This window comes from Ptiloglossa arizonensis, chromosome 5 (assembly GCF_051014685.1).
Source record: "Ptiloglossa arizonensis isolate GNS036 chromosome 5, iyPtiAriz1_principal, whole genome shotgun sequence".
Lineage (NCBI taxonomy): Eukaryota > Metazoa > Arthropoda > Insecta > Hymenoptera > Colletidae > Ptiloglossa > Ptiloglossa arizonensis.
The window spans coordinates 27,760,167-27,779,251 of record NC_135052.1 but is presented as its reverse complement, the minus strand read 5'-3'; the positions used below and the strand labels follow the sequence as shown (position 1 = coordinate 27,779,251).

Genomic DNA, 19,085 nt, shown 5'->3' with positions numbered 1-19,085 from the left:
TTCCTCCCGCGATTGCGAGCAAGAATCGCCATTAGCTGAGTGAGAATGAATTCGTAGCAAGATGCATTGGCGTAGACTCTCAATAGAGCATCAAACATTCATAAACACAAAGATATGTTCACGATTTAGTGGCTACCACTGATTGGATAAGATGCTCGTAAAGAAAAAATGAATACAATTTAATTCGCGTAATAATCGTTAATATTTTGAAAATTATTTGTAGCGAAAAGAACTAATTTGTATTTATTAAAAATAATATAACTCCGCTTGAACTCGTTTCAATCGAGATAAACTCTATACAATAATAATTTACACAAAAACAAGTGACGTTAGTATTAAAATAAGTATAACTTTTATAATTTCTAATGTAAGAAAATGTAAAGGTTATGCTTGTTTTAAATTTAAACTCGTTTTTGTGTAAATTGTAATTATATAGAATTTATCCAGATAGAAATGAGTACAAGCGTAGTTACATTATTTTTAATAAATACAAATTAGTTCATTTGTATTTATCGTCGCGATAAATAATTTTCAAAATATTAACGATTATTACGCATAGTAAATTGTATACATTTTTTCATTACGAGAAACTTATCGAATCAGTGATAAGTATTTAAACAGGAACGAAATCATTCTGTTTCATAATAGCTAACATTTGGTTAGAAGGCTACGCCAATGACGCAGTATTCTTCCACTAGGTCTCGCTACGGTCGCTATTGGTCTAGACAATGGACTATGGTAGCATAGCTAACTCACTATGCCTTCTTTTCGTAATCGAATGGTACCTTAACGTATAATCGCGCCAAAGTTGGAACGCGTTACAAGCAATGAGGCAAAGTTCGACAGAACCGTATAAACATTATTACGAAAATGCAATAATAACCTAAACGTCACGAACCAGGACCATGATTATTTATAGTTCGGGATAATCCATTCTGTCCCCGTACAAGCTTCCAACTTTATCGGGCGTGCACGAGTACGAAATAGGATTTAGTTTCTCGCCACTAACCCGCGATAATTGTTATTAAAAATATCCCGGTATCGATTTATCGAGTTTCCCGTAAAACGTTTCTCAAGTGCCGCGAGAAAGATTATCGTAAAAGAGGGCCTCGAGGAACGCGAGATCTTTTATTATTAGACGGTTATTATCAGCCGAATCGCGCTTCTTCCGATTCATGGTCGCCACGATAAACGAGGTTGGTTATTATCCGCGAGGAAATCTCTCTGTTTCTCTTCTCGTGCGCCGAACAAACAGGATCGTTTGTTTTCGCTTGAAAGCGGGGATTGCAAGTGTAGCGACTTTTTTAGTTACCAAAAATAAATGTTATTAAATATATAATATAAACATTGTACAAATCTATCTATAAAATACATATTTAGACATTTGTTTTTTCTACTTTACCTTTTTTTTTAACGAGATTAGAACGTCACTTTGCGTTTCTTAATTGTAACGTTTAAAATTTCACTCTGCTCACTGGAAAGAGTATGTAAAACCCGTGGTAAAAAGACTGTAAAACAATATGGATTGAAAAACGGTATTATGTCCACTACTGTATATTGGTACATTATTTTTTGTTTATATAATTTTAATTTTATAGTCAAATATAACATTGTCTATAGCGAATATATTAATTGGACACGTTAAACAAAAAATAGTCTACAGAAATTGTATAAGTGTGTCAGTTTATGTCTAATCGAATAAAGGCTCGAAATGTAATATTTCAACATCCAAGAAACAAAAACAAAAAAAAAGAAAAACAATGGCTGATAAAAAAAGAAAATACTCGAGCCAGTAAATTTTATTCCCATGTATGTTTCTTTTTAATAAATTAGTGTTAAATCGGAAGATCGGTTGCAATCCCTAGAACGCGAGAAATTCTGTTTATTCGATTCCAGTGAAGCAAGGGCGGAACCTCATTCCAATGGATCCGAACGGTTTGTCGGACCCCTACGTCAAGCTGAAGTTAATCCCGGATTCGGACAACGTGAAGAAGAAAACAAAGACAATCAAGGCCTCCTTAAACCCCGAATGGAACGAGACAATCATTTTGTAAGTGGCGTGTTATCTTACGAAGTTTGTCGGTGTGCTTACGACCGTTGCTCACGTTGTTCGCTTTGACGTTCTGAGCGCTTACAAGAACAGTAGTGACGTCATAACTCGTACTCGCCACCGCTTGCTCGGTCGAGACAGGCTGGCAAAAGGGCGAGCTCTTGCAACGGTTTTTTCGCTTAAATTTAAACGTATTTTTCCTTTGTTAGAAAAATTCTAATATACAGGGTGGATCGTTTAAATAGGAACACTTAAAATCCGTTATTTATGGTTCTGTGAAAAAGTTTTTGGAACAAAGTTGCACCGTTTAAAGGAACATGTGTAACCGTCGCGTTATTACTTTTCCAGTCATTTTTCTCACAACGGAAATATTCGCGCGAGTGTTCCTATTTAATTGGTTCACCCCGTATAAATTCCAAGCGTAGCAATGCTCGCTTAAATTTCAATAGAATCGTCTCGCCTAAATTTCAACGACCTATCTTCACTGTTCCCCCACTATTCATTGTCTCGAGCTGAACGTAATCCGATCCTACGAACACAGACGTTGAATAGATATAGCAAGAATAAGCGAGACACGAATAATGTGCCAAGCAGCGCGATGAAGCTCGAGCACTTCAAAGAAACGCTGCACGCGTTAAGATGAATCGTCGAAATACAAAAATGTAAATTTTTACGTTTTCCATTTTATCTTGTTAATAACGATGTCGACAGATCGGTGAGATTCTCCCGATCAAAATGAGTCCAAACACGGCATAAATTGGAGAAATTTTATTACCATTCTATTATTTTCACTAATCAAGATATTTAAATTCGTTACGAATAAAGTTCATCCGATTTACATCGTGTTTGGACTCGTTTTGATCGGGAGAACTTCACCTATCTATTGATACAATTATTACAAAAGTAAAGTGAAATATGAAAAATCGAACTTTTCTAATTGGATGATGATTCATCGCAACGCGTGCGGCGTTCCTTTGAAACGCTCGAGACCGACCATCCCTACTCTGTACTACTTTTTCTTCTCGCTTACTTTGCCTATGTATATTCTCTTTCCTCGTCGAGGACCTCGAGACTCGAGCTCGAGACAATTCCTGGAATAAAATGGTTATACCTCCTTCGCTCAGACAGACAGAATATTACTTTATTCAGAATATTACTTTAGACAGAATTATATTATATTCCACGTATGCTTATTTATTCTTTCTTAAGGAAAAGAATAAAACATAAATTAAACTACATTGCACAATTGTTATAAAATCGAGCTGGTATTATTTTTTTTTTCTACTTCACAATTGATTCAGAATTGCTCACAGCCCTCGAAACGAACGACTCCGCGTACGTGTATTGATAAATGTAAACACTTGGCTCGTCTTCCACGAGTTTGGACAGTGATTCGTCCTTTCAGCGACCTGAAGCCAGAGGACAAAGACCGACGGCTCTTGATCGAGGTCTGGGATTGGGATCGAACGTCCAGAAACGATTTTATGGGCTCCCTCTCTTTCGGTATATCGGAGCTGATGAAAGCGCCGGCCAGTGGATGGTTCAAGCTCCTCACGCAGGAAGAAGGGGAGTATTACAATGTACCTGTACCGGAAGAGGGTGTGGACCTTGCCGAATTGAAAATGAAGATGAGAGTACGTGGCTTCGAACGGTGATTTACATTCATTCGCACGTTGTTCTAACTAAAGGAATTTTATTTTCCAGAAGACTTCGGTCACGAAAAAGCCAACACCCACTCAAGACAAAGAGGTTCCGCACAACATGGGCAAGAGCGATTTAATCAGAGCGAGCGATTTCAATTTCCTCATGGTGCTGGGCAAGGGCAGCTTCGGCAAAGTCAGTCGCCATTTTGTTCGAACGATAAAGCCTGATCGGTACCATCGGTTCTAGAGATGCTACGATCGACCCACGGAGTACAATGCCTGGGTCAAAAGTGACCCGTACCAGTAGATTCGAAACTTATCTCATTTTCTCTCCTAATCGTTATTACTATGTGTTTAAACGATTAAAAATTGGAATAATAAATTTGAAAATTATAAACGAATAATATTTGTTTAAATTTAAAACGAGCAAAGTCGATGTGGGTTTAAAATGACCCAGGATCGCAAGGTTTAAGACACGCTGACGCTTAACGAAATATGTTCAGTAGTTCCTCGCTTAAAGATAACATATTTATTATAAATATGAAATCAGCTAGGAAAAACCTTTTTATTTCCCATTGTGTCTTCATTGGAGAATTATCGATGAACCTATGAGGTTTTTTCGATGAAGATATTCGAGTTACTTACTTAAGTCTTTGATTAAATGAGAGAGAAAAATCTCCACCGACCCTCAATTAGAGACAACTTTCAGTCCCGATTTTTTATCTTTAAACGAGAAATTATTGTACAACAATGAAACTTTGTTTAGTAACGAAAGGCTTGTGTTTTATATTTTAATTATTTTATATTTAAAAAATTGTTCCTTCGTGTCCAGATTTTCCAGAAATATACCACATATTGCAGGGTGCAATATTTATGGCGTGCTACTTTTTATGGCTTTAATCGGGCACAATTTGTGACACTATCTTGAAAATGTCGCCAACAACAAAACTTGGGTCGATTTCGTGTCACTGAAATCACGTGGCTCGTTGCACGGTGACAAATCTCGTCACGTTCGTTCTCACGGCAATAAAAGTCGTGACTTAATGTCACGTGAACACGCACCTCAACCCTACACTGCCGCGATATTTTAAATATGAACGTAATCTTGTTCATCTGGAACTTGTACATGGAAATGGTACCAGAGATACGAATAAAAATATTAAAATAGATTGATATTAAAATAAATTTAATTTTTCAATGGTATCTACTTTAAACAAATACTAATTTGTGTTTGCAATATTGAACGTTTGTGTAATATTTTACGTGTAAAAAATTATTATTTATTAGTTCATAGTAGAATATAGAAATTCTAATAGAAATAGTCGAATTTAACAGCAATTCGATTTTTTTAAACAGTATATTTTTTATGTATAATGACCTGCTGACGGAATGAGGATTTTTCACAAATGTTAATGAATTCGCTCTAACATACGTTATCGTACTATGTACGAAAAATGTCCTAGTTCAAAAAATTAAATTGATTTTAAACTCTCCTTCCCAGCACCAAGTACAAGAAAGATATTTATATCGCACTACGTGCCAGAGAACTTTTATTAAAACATTTTTTCACATGGTTTTCTTAAAAAATTGATTTCACTCTATGCAGATAAAACAGATCCACTGTACAAATTTTTGAAGGTGCAAAAATCTTAAAATTTAGAAACCTTAAAAATTTTTAAATCTTAAAATTTTTTAAATCTTAAGAATTTACAAATTTTTAAAATTTAAAGAAAGGAATGTCGATCTTAGAGAGGAAATTTTAAAATTGTTAAGATTTCCTCTCTAAGATCGATATTCCTTTCTTTATTTTACACTTTTTTATTTTAATAAAAAGTATAGCTTCACTTGTTTACCCGACGTCTAGGTAGCCCGAGTTAACTCGGGCGCGGCAGTTAATCACACATTATAGTTAAGTGCCTCATCAGCGTGAGCGTGGCCCGATCGTCGTGTCCCTTGGGCACTATTGGAAATCAGGCTTAATGCTAGAACTACCAAAGTGGTTTCGAACTTCCTTGAAAAATTACTCGATTATTAACGGTGCTTTTGCACGCGATATTTTTTAGCATTAATCATTCAAGTAGAGAAACAATTGTACTTGTAAACTATTGGGTTGCTCGGAAAGTGATTTCATTTTCCAAAATGGAGAATACATAATTTAATAAAATATTAAATTATAGTATAAATATATATTTAATAAAATATTAAATTATAGAATAATTTATTAATAATAATAAATAGAATACATAATTTAATTATATATTATCCATTATGGAAATATATTCTCCAAATTGGAGAATAAATAATTTAATAAAATGTTTATATACTCTGAAAAAATCATGTTTCATTTTCACCGAAAAAAAAAAAGAAACGAAATGACTTTCGGAACAACCCAATAATTGACCCTTTATAATTTCAAAAATACATTTTTTGGTCAAAATAACTTTACCAGTGGTAATTCTGGTGTTAACACAAGTAGTTTTAGTGTCAGTCCGGACTTTATCTCGCGAATCGTTGAATTTCAGGTGATGTTAGCGGAAAGAAAGGGTACAGACGAACTGTACGCCATCAAAATCTTGAAGAAGGACATTATCATCCAGGACGACGACGTAGAGTGCACCATGGTCGAGAAACGCGTTTTGGCGTTGTCAAGTAAGCCACCGTTCCTGGTGCAGTTGCATTCGTGCTTCCAAACTATGGATCGACTCTATTTCGTGATGGAGTATGTCAACGGGGGAGATTTGATGTACCAGATACAACAGTGCGGCAAGTTCAAAGAGCCAGTGGCAGTGTAAGTGTGCCGTGCATATAAGAAAATATTCCAAAACCATGCTACTCGCTGATGATTGTCTCGAGTACAAAATATACCGTCAAAAATTACCAACGCTGACGTATTTCTAGAACAAAAGAAAAAGAGAAAGAAGAAATTACATGAAAAAAAAAAAGGAAAAAAAAAAAGGAAATAACTAAAAATTAAAAAAAAGGAAGAAAATAATTACAAATAAAAAGAAAAGAAATAACTAAAAATAAAAGAAAAGAAGTAACTAGAAATAACAAAAAGAAAGAAATAATTAAGAATAGAAAAACAAAAAGAAAAAACTAAAAATAAAAAAAAAAAGGTACAACGTTAATTTTTATTTAAAATTCCAATCACGACTGCTGGTTGCTGGTTATTTAAAATAACGAATACATTAAGATGCCTCGTTAATCACTCTGTGTAAATGCTCCCCGCGGCTATTGTTTTCTTAATTAAAGCTAATTGGGAGATTGTTTTCTCAATTAAAGCACTAAATTAATTTCTTAATTATTCCGTTGAAAATTTATGTACCCACAGATTCTACGCGTCCGAGATAGCGATTGGACTGTTCTATCTCCACGGACGTGGTATCGTTTATCGAGATTTGAAGCTGGACAACGTTTTGCTGGACCACGATGGTCACATCAAGATCGCGGACTTCGGAATGTGCAAAGAGGGGATCACCGGTGACAAGACCACCAAGACCTTTTGCGGGACACCGGACTACATCGCTCCTGAAGTCGGTTCATCCTTAGGTTTCCCTACCGATCGATTCAACAGCCGAACGTGATCGTTATCGGTTCGTTATTTTTTTTTTGCAGATCATCCTCTATCAGCCGTATGGGAAATCGGTCGATTGGTGGGCGTACGGCGTTCTGTTGTACGAAATGTTGGTTGGTCAGCCCCCGTTTGACGGAGAGGACGAAGAGGAATTGTTTGTCGCCATCACGGATCATAACGTCAGTTATCCGAAGAGTCTCTCAAAAGAGGCCAGAGAAATTTGCAAAGCGGTAAGAGTACCACGGTATATTGTTAATAAAGAACATTAGTGTCGACCAGTGTTTCAATATTCTATATTTTATATTGCGTGAAATAAGTAAATAATTTTATTTTATATTTTATGTCGCGTGAAATAAGTAAATAACTTTTCTTTTTAACTACACTTGGCTCCATTGGTATTCAGTAGGATTATTTTTTTCGCGGTGAAAGAAATTGTGGCAATTTTAAATATTTTCGTTTGAAAAACTATTGCATAGGAATCTTACTACGTTCAAAGTGTATTGTTGGACTAAACAGGTTGGGAAACACTGATATAGATAGATATATATACACATTAAGAGATTGGCCCTAATCGAAGAAGACCCGCCGTAACTCTAAACGCAATCTTCTTACACTCGTATTATAGATAATTAAGACTCAATTGTTTAGAGATTTTAAATGTAATACTTTAAATACGACAATAACGTACCAATAATAATCTTCGAATCGTTTTAAGACAATTCTTTATTCGTTTGAAAAATAATATAATTTAATAGATTAGTTGTGATTGACCAATGTGTGGTATTTCTTCAAATATTCGTCGGAATGCAATCCGGGTTTACGTTTCACGATAAAAACCTGACAGACTACTCCGAGTGATACGGGTTAATTTGAAAATAAAAAAATTTCCCTGCAACTTTGTAAAATAAATGGGCATAAATTTACTCTCAACATTTTCTTTCAAAATGACTGCAAATTTAATTATCTCACAATTGTATCCCCCGTAAAAAATAACAAAGGTACATTTTTTCAAGATTGTATCTACCAAAGACTACCGGTAGTTAATTTTTATACGAATACCTTGCTTTTATTAAAATCGAATTTCTTTCACGAACGATTATTCTGTTTGTGCGTCCACTAGTTTCTTACAAAGAATCCGGTCAAGAGACTGGGTTGTGGACTGCGGGGCGAGGAAGACGTACGCAGTCACGCGTTCTTCCGGCGTATCGATTGGGAGAAGATAGAGAATCGCGAGGTGCAACCGCCGTTCAAGCCGAAGATCGTGAGTATATCGATGCATCGAGATATAAGTAATCCCCGCTTGTATATCGATGAAACGGGTCTCCTCATTTATATTCAATTCGTGGAAGCTATCACTTTTTTTTATAGGCGTCTTACGTCGGGTTGATTTATCTCGCGTGTACGACACGGTGACAGAAATTCATCTCAAGTTAAGGGAATACGGTTGACTAGGCATTACCCCTTCTCTAACGCTTGGCAGCTGCGCGACACAAATGCGCATACTCATTATGCCGCTGACCGCACGACGGAATGGATCGAACCGTCTCGAACGTCCGACATACGCAAGATCGATCGAGATTACTTATAACTCCGATATATTTAAAGTTTGAAATAGATAATCGATGCAAGGATTAGATTATTGTTGTCGACGACACATGTTTCATTCTAGGCAAGATAAGTATGTATGAAATATGAACAACGTTTCAACAGTACTGAATTATTTACAGTTTATAATAAATTATCATTAAATGTGCTGTACAAAGTTATGTATAAATACGCGGCATATATTCTAATACAACGAAAAATTAATATTTTTTATATTTTGATGTATTACAATGTATGTATGTATGAAGCACGAAACAAATGTTAGATGAATCGAAATTAATGTTCAAAACAGTAGACATTTTAATACTTGGATAAATATCCAATTCTAAACTTTGTGACTCGTGCAACTTGTATGTAGACTACAAGCATTTAGATTCAGTTCCAAATTGTCACGAAGCGTGTGTAATAAATAGTAATTTAAATCTTACATTGCTAATCTATTTCAAGCTATAAATACCGTGGAGCTATCGAGAAAGCATTGTTATTTCATAACGATTCGTGCCACTCGTATGTAAGTAGGTTACGTCTACGTTAGACGTTTCATAATGCTCGAACCGCTCCGTTGTACGGTCAGCGACATAATGATTCTGCACACCTATGTCGCGCAGCCGCCAAGCTCTTTACACGCGAGCCAAGAAGGGGAAGGGGTAGGGTCAAGCGAACCATATACCCTAATGCCTGTTGCCCACTGGAGAGTTTTACTCTCAAGAGTTGCTCTCGAGAGTAAGACTCTCTACTAGATGGAGCCTTGAGAATAAGGGTTCTTTCACACGGATATTCAGGAACCAAGTATACGAGTGTCGAGGTATCTAACTGTCAGCATGGTAGCTGCCCCTCCGTTTGCTCGTGTGAAAGAGCTTCTGTTCTCTATAGTGACTCTCGGGGGAGAAATTTTCAAGTGGACAGCTACTATAAGTTGGCACGAATTCCTGTCACCGTGGGTATCATCCGAGTGTGAGACATTGCGGAACAACAACGAAAAACGATCTTTACTGCGCACAGGGTAGTTTGCCATTTATAAAAACTTTAATTTTGATATTTTTCATCGTATATTCGCGAGAACGTTACCAACGGATTGCCGAGATTTAGCCAATGAAAATAAGTTCAAACATGACTTTGTTCCAACCATTTACAATTATATGCAAATTAAAAGTTTTTCGAAAATGATTCGCATAATTAAAAATAATCCGAATGGAGTCGTGTTTGGAATCATTTTCATCGGGTGAATTTCACCAATCGATTGGTAATACTCTCATGAAAATACGATACAAAATATAAAAATATTAATTTTCAATTGCGAGGAATAAATCAGAGCTTTTTAAATTATGGGACCCCCTTATATAGTTGTAACTGTATATTTTATAAAATTGATAGTCGTTAATAATGTCGAGAAGTGGTCGAGAGTAAAAAAAGTTTACCAGAGCAGAAATAAACGATAATAGTGGCCGAGGTTAACCCCGTTGCTACAAAGCGGGGTGACATACAAGCGGGGAGTTACCGTATGCGCGCGATTAGTACCCCCCTCCCCCTAATGTTTCTCGTTTCGTTCGCTAGAAACATCGCAAGGACGTGAGTAACTTCGACAAACAGTTCACTTCGGAGAAGACAGATTTAACACCCACGGACAAGTTGTTCATGATGAACCTGGATCAGACAGAGTTCATGGGTTTCTCCTTTCTCAATCCAGAGTTCGTGCAACATGTTTAAACGGATAGAATTTTTTCTCGTTAGTTGTAACCTCGCCGTACGTTTCTCCCCGCCATTTCCTGGGGTTCATCTTCCTCTTTGCTACTCAGGGCTTTCACCGTCATCTTCCTCCTTCCTCTCTCCCATCCCCCCTCCCCTCTTCCCCGACTCTAGACACTCTACGTTTTTCCGCTTCGTATCTTGGGTTCCAGTCTGCTTGAGTTTCGATTCCGGAATCGTCACGGGTGCAGCAACGTCGGTCGTGGGTCCGAAATGTTATTGTTGTTTCTTTTATTTTATTTTTTTTTTTTACCTCGTCGAGGAGTCTCGAGTTGACTCTCTTCGAAAGTATTTTTACCAAAGAATGAGGGTGCTCGCGCGCGTTGTTAGTCGTCGCGATATAATAAAGCGCGAAAAACACGTCGTTAATTCGGGATCGATGGATTCGTCGAACGAATCCGACAATCGTGGTAAGGTTATCGAGGAAAGGACGAGAATAAACTTGCAAACAATCGCGATGAGAAATCGTGCTTACCCGCGATTCAGACGTAACCGCGAAAATTTCCTAATTGCTGTCCTCGTTCTTCGCGTACATTATTATGCATTTACTTCAGTAGGTTCTACTGTCGCCTTCCAGAGTATATATATCAATGTACAGGGTGATTCTGAATGTTGAGGCAAACTGTAGATTTTTTCCGTGTAAAAGTTGAAAAAAAATCATTGTAATAATAGAAAAGCTATTAAGTTAAGTACAAAGGATTTAAATACGATCGTGGAAAACAAGATATTTCATACTTTACGTCGAGGAATTATTTCATCCCAGCCTATAAGTTCGAACGTTCCACCATTGCAGTCTAAATACTGGTATTTTCGTTCCTTTACACATTTCGAGCACTTTGAACAATTAATTTTAATTGTACGTTTTATGTCATCTATGTATGTACACTATTTTTCGGTACGAAACATCTGCAAAGAGTACTGTTCGTTTCACATTGCACTATACGAATACACCGAACGTATTCATTTTCTCACTCACGTTAAATCTCGTGATGACACGGTCAAACTGTTTTAATCTAACACAGTTAACAAGTCAAATTCCAAAAGCAAGAACATTCGATACACAAATCGATCGTGAACCGAATGAAATGTGTTTACGACTCACATTGTTAACATTCAACCGTAGTCACGGTCATCGGTGCTACGTGATCCAGCACGATAATACAGTTTTAACATGCAGATAGCGTGCTCGAATACAGACATCAATTATGAAATATTTTGTAAAGCATTCCGTTTTCGATGCTCGTACCTCAATACTTTGCTATGTAGAATGACGAAAAGAATCTATTTATACAACAAAAAAGTATTAGTATTTCGTACAAACATCGTGAATCGACAATGTTTAATATAGCAAAAACATTCGTATTTTAGGTTATAATTGCAACTTCGAAATAATACAATTATTTCATTGTTATATCATATTTCCAATATACTACTTTTGCTAATTTAACACATTTCTTGAACACATTAATATATTTAAATCAAATTATGATTAAAAAACAAATAGTTCTTGTTACGACGTTCAACTTTCTCCTCTACACATTTTTTTTATCTACACATGGAGTTACAGTCTGTTCCACTTTCTAGAATCTCCCTGTACATTGGATAAACGATTGAATATATATTATTAAATATACATTGTACGTATACACTTACATCACTACGATCTATTACACGTTACACAGAAATTTCTATCGGTATTTCGTTAACGTTGCACTCCTCGTCGGTTTATTCTTCGTAAGTAGTAAAAAATACATACGTAGGATCGAGCCTTTAAGTGCTCAGCTCTCATGACGGGTTGAAATTTTATTCGCGATTCGAACGTTCGATTCGTATCGTCGTACGTAAAATACGTTTACGCTCACGGTTACACGCGTACAGTGCTCGATGCATACATGCGTTTACACACAACACACATCATACACAAAAGTACGCAAACACACGGAAACGAGGAAAATTATAAAACACAACTACGTTTGTTCTCTGAAATTAATTGGTTAGCGAAGCACGAGCCCGGAGTACGGTATTTATTCGTTCGGAACAGGCGGCTCGAGACTGGCACGTGCTATATAACTAGAGAGGATATTTTCTTGCCGAAGGCGAGAGCAAGATGAAACGAGAACGAGTCAGAGGGATCGAAACGAGCGTGGAACGGTACGAGATAGACGAAAGCATTAGTGCACGCTGAAGGACAAAATATCGAGCGTCCGAACGATCGAGCGAGACAAAATGTCGATGTTTCGTTCGTCTCGTATTCTTCCTCGCTCGCTTTCAGTCCCTCTGATTCGCTCTCGGCTTCGTTGGTCAGAAGTAAATCCGGAATAGTGGGGGAAGAGCGACCAGTTGTCGCGTGGAGACCAAACCTAGTTCTCGACGAGCAAGTAAATCCTGTATCTTGTTTCGAATTCGATTCAGTTACTCCGTGGCGCGTGCTCAATGAACTTTTTCGTCGGTAATAAAATTAACGACTATGAATAATTTGTTGCGAGGCGAGGATACGTCGAGTCGTTGACGGTTGTTACGGATAATTGGTACTGGCAGAAGATTATCATGCACTTAGCAGTCACGATAATAATAATAATAACGAATTACGCCCGTTTGTCCGTTGAATCGGACGTCGTCCTTTCTATTTAGTTTCTATTACTCATTAGCTCTCATTCGCTTACCCTGTTATCACGGTTCTTTTTCATTTTGACTAGCGACGGGACCGAGACGTATTTCAATACCGTCGGACACATTTACGTTCGAAATTGAAATTCTTGTCTACGAATCGTTCTAACCTTTTCGGAGGTGAATTATTTTGCTCGAGGTAAACAGAAATTCAAACTGATGTCGATCCATCAAAGCCAGGATCGTACCTAAATATTTTAGCACCCAATTTTAGAAACTCAGTTCCGCGGCTATTTGTTTTTTCGGTAAATATACAAATATGTATACATTTTGAATATTCGAAAAGAAAATCAAAGTAGATAAAATGATTAAAGTATGTAGTTAATTTAATACAGTCATTCCCAAAGATGTATAATTTAACCTATGTTACTTGTACAGTCATTTGCAGTTCGTTAACTTTCTCAGAAATACTGATACATGAACGCGCATCTTGGTTATTTTAACTACTATAAATTAAAAACAACCCAAGCTGCAAGTGTGCATAAATATTCATAAATACATTTCGATAGAGGATGTCAACATCGCGATTGTCATGGATCAATGTCAGTTTCAATTCGTATGCAGTGAACGAAGTAATTCGTCCCTGGAGAGGTTAACACGTTGGACTTGCAACGTTTACAGGGAATAAACCTTAATACGGGTAACATTATAACGTAACAAGTACACCGTTCGAGTATCAAATGTTTCTACTGTTCACACTATAAGCCTGAATAAACGTCAAAGCCGACCATAGGCATGGAAAATTGGTCATCGATCCCATCGCTGGTTCCAAGTTTGTCTCGACAATTTTGAACAAACGTTTTCTCCGTGCCGTGTTCGTTTTCCCCTACACGCTCGGGTATTTCTGTGTATTTCCGTTGGTTCGAAACCGTGGAAGGGCCTCGGTGTTTCCTAAAAGCTCTTCTCGTGCCTGAAGTCCTCGCTCCAGTGATATACGCCTTTTTATCGAGCCCGTTTCGGCTCGTATCATCGAGGACGAGAACGGGCCAAAAGGACGGTAGCGAAAGAACACGAAAGGAAAACTCGTTCTCCTCCTCGAGCTTCTCTTTTTCGGTCGGCTTGTTCGACAGTAGGATTAATTATTGATTCTCGATTAATACGCGTTATTGTCGTAGAGGTAGATGACCAGCTCGTCGGCTTCAGACGGACGTATCCTTTTTTATACACTTCGTGTCAGAGACTCGTCGAGCGATGAACCAGCCAATTCAATGGTAGGATCCGACGTATGTAGATGAAAAATCGACGATCGTTCATCAGCTGGTAGCGATGGGACCGATGATTGTGGTTTAAGTCTTCTTTGTTACAACATGTTATCAATCTAAAAAACGAGCCATACATTAATTTACACTTCCATCATTATTCTCAGTCTTTTGCATTTGTTTGACAGTCAAAAATTATTTTATTTTAAATTATTTTATTTTATTACCGGATTTATAATTTATCCGAAACTTTTGTAGATGTTAATACAGTGTACCGTTGACTCTGCAGTATTAACGTAAGTTAACGTCTAATTATTCAGTTTATTGTTTACATCTGTAATTCAATTTTTACCCGTTTGAGGTTTACAATCTTTTTTAAATTGGTAATGTGTTATATCGAAAAAGATCTAAACGCAAGGTCGAATCGCTTATTATTGTAAATAATAATATGCTTGTACCGAGTATTTCCGGACTTTACTTGGTTTTCCAATTCACGAGCATAAATTTTAGTTTGATTTCCGGTAACGGTACCTTTGTACCGGTAACGTTGATATTATTGTAAATGTATCAACAAGGAAAACAAAAATTGAATATTATGGTTATGAAATGAGCAGTACAAGGTGAACCACGTAACTGCAAGTGATTATAAGCTCTTGTCGGTATAAGTAATCACGGCATTGTCTCTCGTGTTGTCACAAGCTCGGCAGGGCCGTGATAACTCGAAGAACAAGTTAGCGACATTAAATCTATTATTCCTCCGAGTCGCTTAATTTTGCATATATCGAGAACGGGAGTGAGAAACAATACGAGTGAGTTAACAGGGACGGTGATAAATCTACGTGCATAGGTTTATTTCGTATTATTACAAAGGATGTGCAATAACGACGTTAATAAATAAATAAATAAATAAATAACAGTACTGCTTGTTCGATCAAAAATTTCTTGTTTTCGATACACTTGCTATAATATCGATGCTTACTCGATGTATATCGGTATCGATCGGTATTAAGTGCGAAAGTATCGTTTATCGAAACTCGACACCGGGTATATACACGTACTGTTACAAACGATACGTATAGATACTTTCGCGTGGGTATCGAAACGCTGCGATATAAAATGATACTTTGATTTCTGGTATCGATAGTATCGATACGGTATTAGTCGCATCGCTACCGGGTCGTTTTCGTGTTGGAACCCGAAAAACGGAAGAAGATACCCGAAAGTTCGGAATACGCCGAAACACGTTGGCGACGTTTGCTCGTCAAGGATACTTTATAAAATTGAAATATTCACCGAGAGACTCGTACATTTTTCCTTGACTCGGGCTTCGATTCGTATCTTTGAGTCAGTCTAGAATCCCCAAGTTTATCGATTTATTCGTTGCCGCGTAGCGAATGGCGTTTAGCTTAAGATTAGAATAAAGACCACAGTAACGCGAGTCGTGAATTTAGCGCTTCGGTAACATAAAACGAGTCAAGAAGGTAGGTGATTTCGTTGCCGATTTCCGTGCTAGAATATACAGAGAGTAGTGCCATTGCAGTCGTTAGAACGTTTACATTACGCATACAGTGATCGCCCGGATAACTGAAACGAAATTTCATCTAGTAATAAAACTTTAAGGTTAGGTCGCGAAAAACATCTTTCCCTTTATTTCTTCTATGTTTTGTTCTAAGATACTCGCATCTTGTTTCGTTACGGTGATTGTAGTCGTTGAATATGAATGAAAAATAAAAATTTGTATATTCGTCGTTGAATCGGTCCAAGATCGGTATAAATATTATAAACGAATTACCGAAGTTCTCCCGATGAAAACGAGTACAAACACGACCACATTCAAACTATTTTTATTTCTACGTAAGTGAAAATTTTTCAAAAATACTTGTAAGTAGAAACAGTTCGAACGTAGTCGTGTCTGGACTCGTTTTCATCGGGAAACTTTCACCGGTTCGTTAATAACGGAAAAAACATTAAAATTTTAATTTTCATCGGTGGATGATTCATATCCTGACCACGTGACTCTCTCAGTGTTTCTCTTTCTCTCTCTCTCGCCCCCCTCTTCTCGCTAGATGGTGTACACGAGACTCGATCGGAGTCCGAAATAAACAAAAAAAAAATTCGTGAAAGAAAAATCGGATGTTTCGTCGAGGGGCTCGATTTCGTTTCAGATATCCGACGATTATCGTATTTCCTTTCTCCTTTCGACCATCTCCCTACACCCCGACTGTCCAGCGATGAAAAGATTACGAGTTCGCGAGTTTCGGAACAAATCGAATATATTAATTGCGTCTTATTAAGCGTGTTCCAATAAATAAGTATGTATATCGTAACGTAGTTCTCGCCCCCTTATTCAGCGGGTGATCCAATCTTGTTCTTCGATCGGGCGAGCTTACGTAGTCTCGGCGGTGTTCTCGTCTTACCTGATTTAATCGATCGAGTCGGTTCACGTCGAATCCAGAATTCTGCCTGTTCACGGTCGCTTCAAAATCACCGACGCGGAAGCACACGACCGTATTGTTTTGTTTCCCCAACGCCTCGGGCAATTACGACGCGTCGGCGGTTTCCCGGGGTGTAGCACGAAAATAACGCACGGGCAAATTGCATTCTGGATTCAATTCGCGACGCGTCCAGGGTAATTGGTCTCGGAACATTTACATTCCAGAGATAGTTCGAGCGGTGATCGAGCAATTTCGTTTAGGTACTAAATATTCGGCCGTGAGGCTGCGTAACCTGCGTCCGAGATCTATTTTTGTACCAAAAACTAACGAAAAATAGACCAAAAAAAAATGAAAACAACATAACACTCGAAAGGGAATCCGCCGTGACCGCGACGAGGGATTCCTTTTCCCCCTACTCTTTCGAGTAGACGATACTTTCTCCCGTCACCGTGCCGTGGCGTCTTTCGTAGCGGTCTTTTAGCCTCTACGTGATTCAAACATGTTGTAAAAAGCCACTGATAAGGATAGTCGATAAGACGACACCTATATCGGAAGAACGACGACCGTCGTCGACGGTCGTTTCTCGAGAAACGCAGCTACCGGCTTGCAGAATCGATCACAGCCGTTCGATGGAAACGAGATTAGTGGAAAACGACTGGCCGATCGAAAATTCTCGAATCGTTGCGCCCTGTCACGGCTGGCGACGCAACGACGAGAGACGGACGGGCCGCGTTCAGCCTTTGTCTTTTTGTCACGGGCTGTAGTATTTCCCGCTCGATGGGACTGTTCCAACCGAAAGATAATGAAAAGTGTCGAACAAACAGTGATTTTACAACAATCGCGCCGATTCGCAACACTTTACCGTCTACACAGTTCGCGCGAAAGCTGAAACACATATTTCATTCGTAAACCACTAATTGTTCCTCGGTAACATCGTGATCGATATTACTGTTAATAGTTGAATCGTGTTCTTGTTGCTGCGTTAATTATCACGGATACTGTGTTAAATATTTGTGGGATTTATTGGACGATTTATAGCATAATCGTTCTCACAACGGGCCCTCGTCAAGAAAATTAATAATTATAGGTTATACCGAAACATGGTTCTTACAAGGTACAACATTTATTCGTAAGTAACGATAGTACTTGTCGAAGCGAATATTCGTGTCTGGAATTAACAAAGCAAAAGATATCGCGTTATTTTATTCTTCCGAGACAAATATTTTTTCTTGCCCACGATATAAATATGTATATATTTCGGACATTTGTCGTACAAAACTTACTAGTCAACGATGGTATAACTTTTCGAATCACAATGTAGATATTATTTTATTACTTACTCTAATGTGGATATTTTATTCGTCCAATAGTTTATGAAATAATTTTATTTGTCATTAACAGTATTTATCGTTTGTAGTACATATTTTATTGATACTTTACGAATGCGTGGTATTTTTCAGAACTTTCAATTAAATTGTGCGAGCATCGTTGAACTTCTTTCTCTGAAAACATAACCTTGAAATTCTTGACATTGTACGTACGTTTATTCGTGTCCAAAAAAAATCGTTTAGGAAGATCGTATTTTGTTTTTTTGCACATTATTGGAATTATCGGGCGAAATAATTTTTTATAAAAACGATATATATACATACAAGTGTATAACACTTTCCGAAATAAACGAGTTACGAAGCTTGAACTTACGTGTGCGCGACAGCGGACGGTAAAGTGTTAATAGAGACGTAGACGTAAACGTCTCTATTTACTTCCTTTTCAATCTGTCGTTCATATATTTTCTTTTCTATCGTTGACTTTCTCTCTCGATCTTTCCCGTTTCCTCTTCTTTTTCGCTCCATCTGTTTTTATCTTCGACATCCTGTCCACTATACTCGTTAAACTTCCATTTGAAAAGGTAAGGGGTAGAGAACGGTACCGCTTATGCAGTTTTCGACATCGACGGGATGAGCAGGCACGCTCGTTCACCGTATTTGGGACAAACATGTGCGAAGACATTATGCTGGAATGCGAAACACGAGCGAACGTAACGTTTCGTTGAACGGTTCTTGGGCCGTTAAAGGTGAAAGTTATGGCGGCCAAATAACTTTACTTCGTAAATCGTGCACCTTCAATGACATATCTTTTGCTCCGCACAATTATTTACGATCAGGT

General features: G+C 37.6%; 1 protein-coding gene across 5 annotated transcripts in view; it reads left to right on the top strand.

The window, feature by feature from the left end:
* The window catches only part of Pkc53e (Protein C kinase 53E), a 74,862-nt gene extending 56,247 nt beyond the window's left edge, over window positions 1–18,615 (top strand). For 4 of the 5 annotated variants that reach the window (XM_076311096.1, XM_076311095.1, XM_076311099.1 and 1 more), the window contains 8 exons: window positions 1,897–2,050; window positions 3,456–3,684; window positions 3,755–3,886; window positions 6,216–6,481; window positions 7,025–7,226; window positions 7,309–7,497; window positions 8,388–8,528; window positions 10,427–18,615. In XM_076311096.1, coding sequence (XP_076167211.1) covers window positions 1,897–2,050; window positions 3,456–3,684; window positions 3,755–3,886; window positions 6,216–6,481; window positions 7,025–7,226; window positions 7,309–7,497; window positions 8,388–8,528; window positions 10,427–10,579 — 1,466 coding nt within the window. In that variant the 3' untranslated portion in view covers window positions 10,580–18,615. The remainder of the gene's footprint in view (window positions 1–1,896; window positions 2,051–3,455; window positions 3,685–3,754; window positions 3,887–6,215; window positions 6,482–7,024; window positions 7,227–7,308; window positions 7,498–8,387; window positions 8,529–10,426) is intronic. The other variant, XM_076311097.1, reaches the window with a different exon arrangement.
* Window positions 18,616–19,085: the final 470 nt, after the last annotated feature.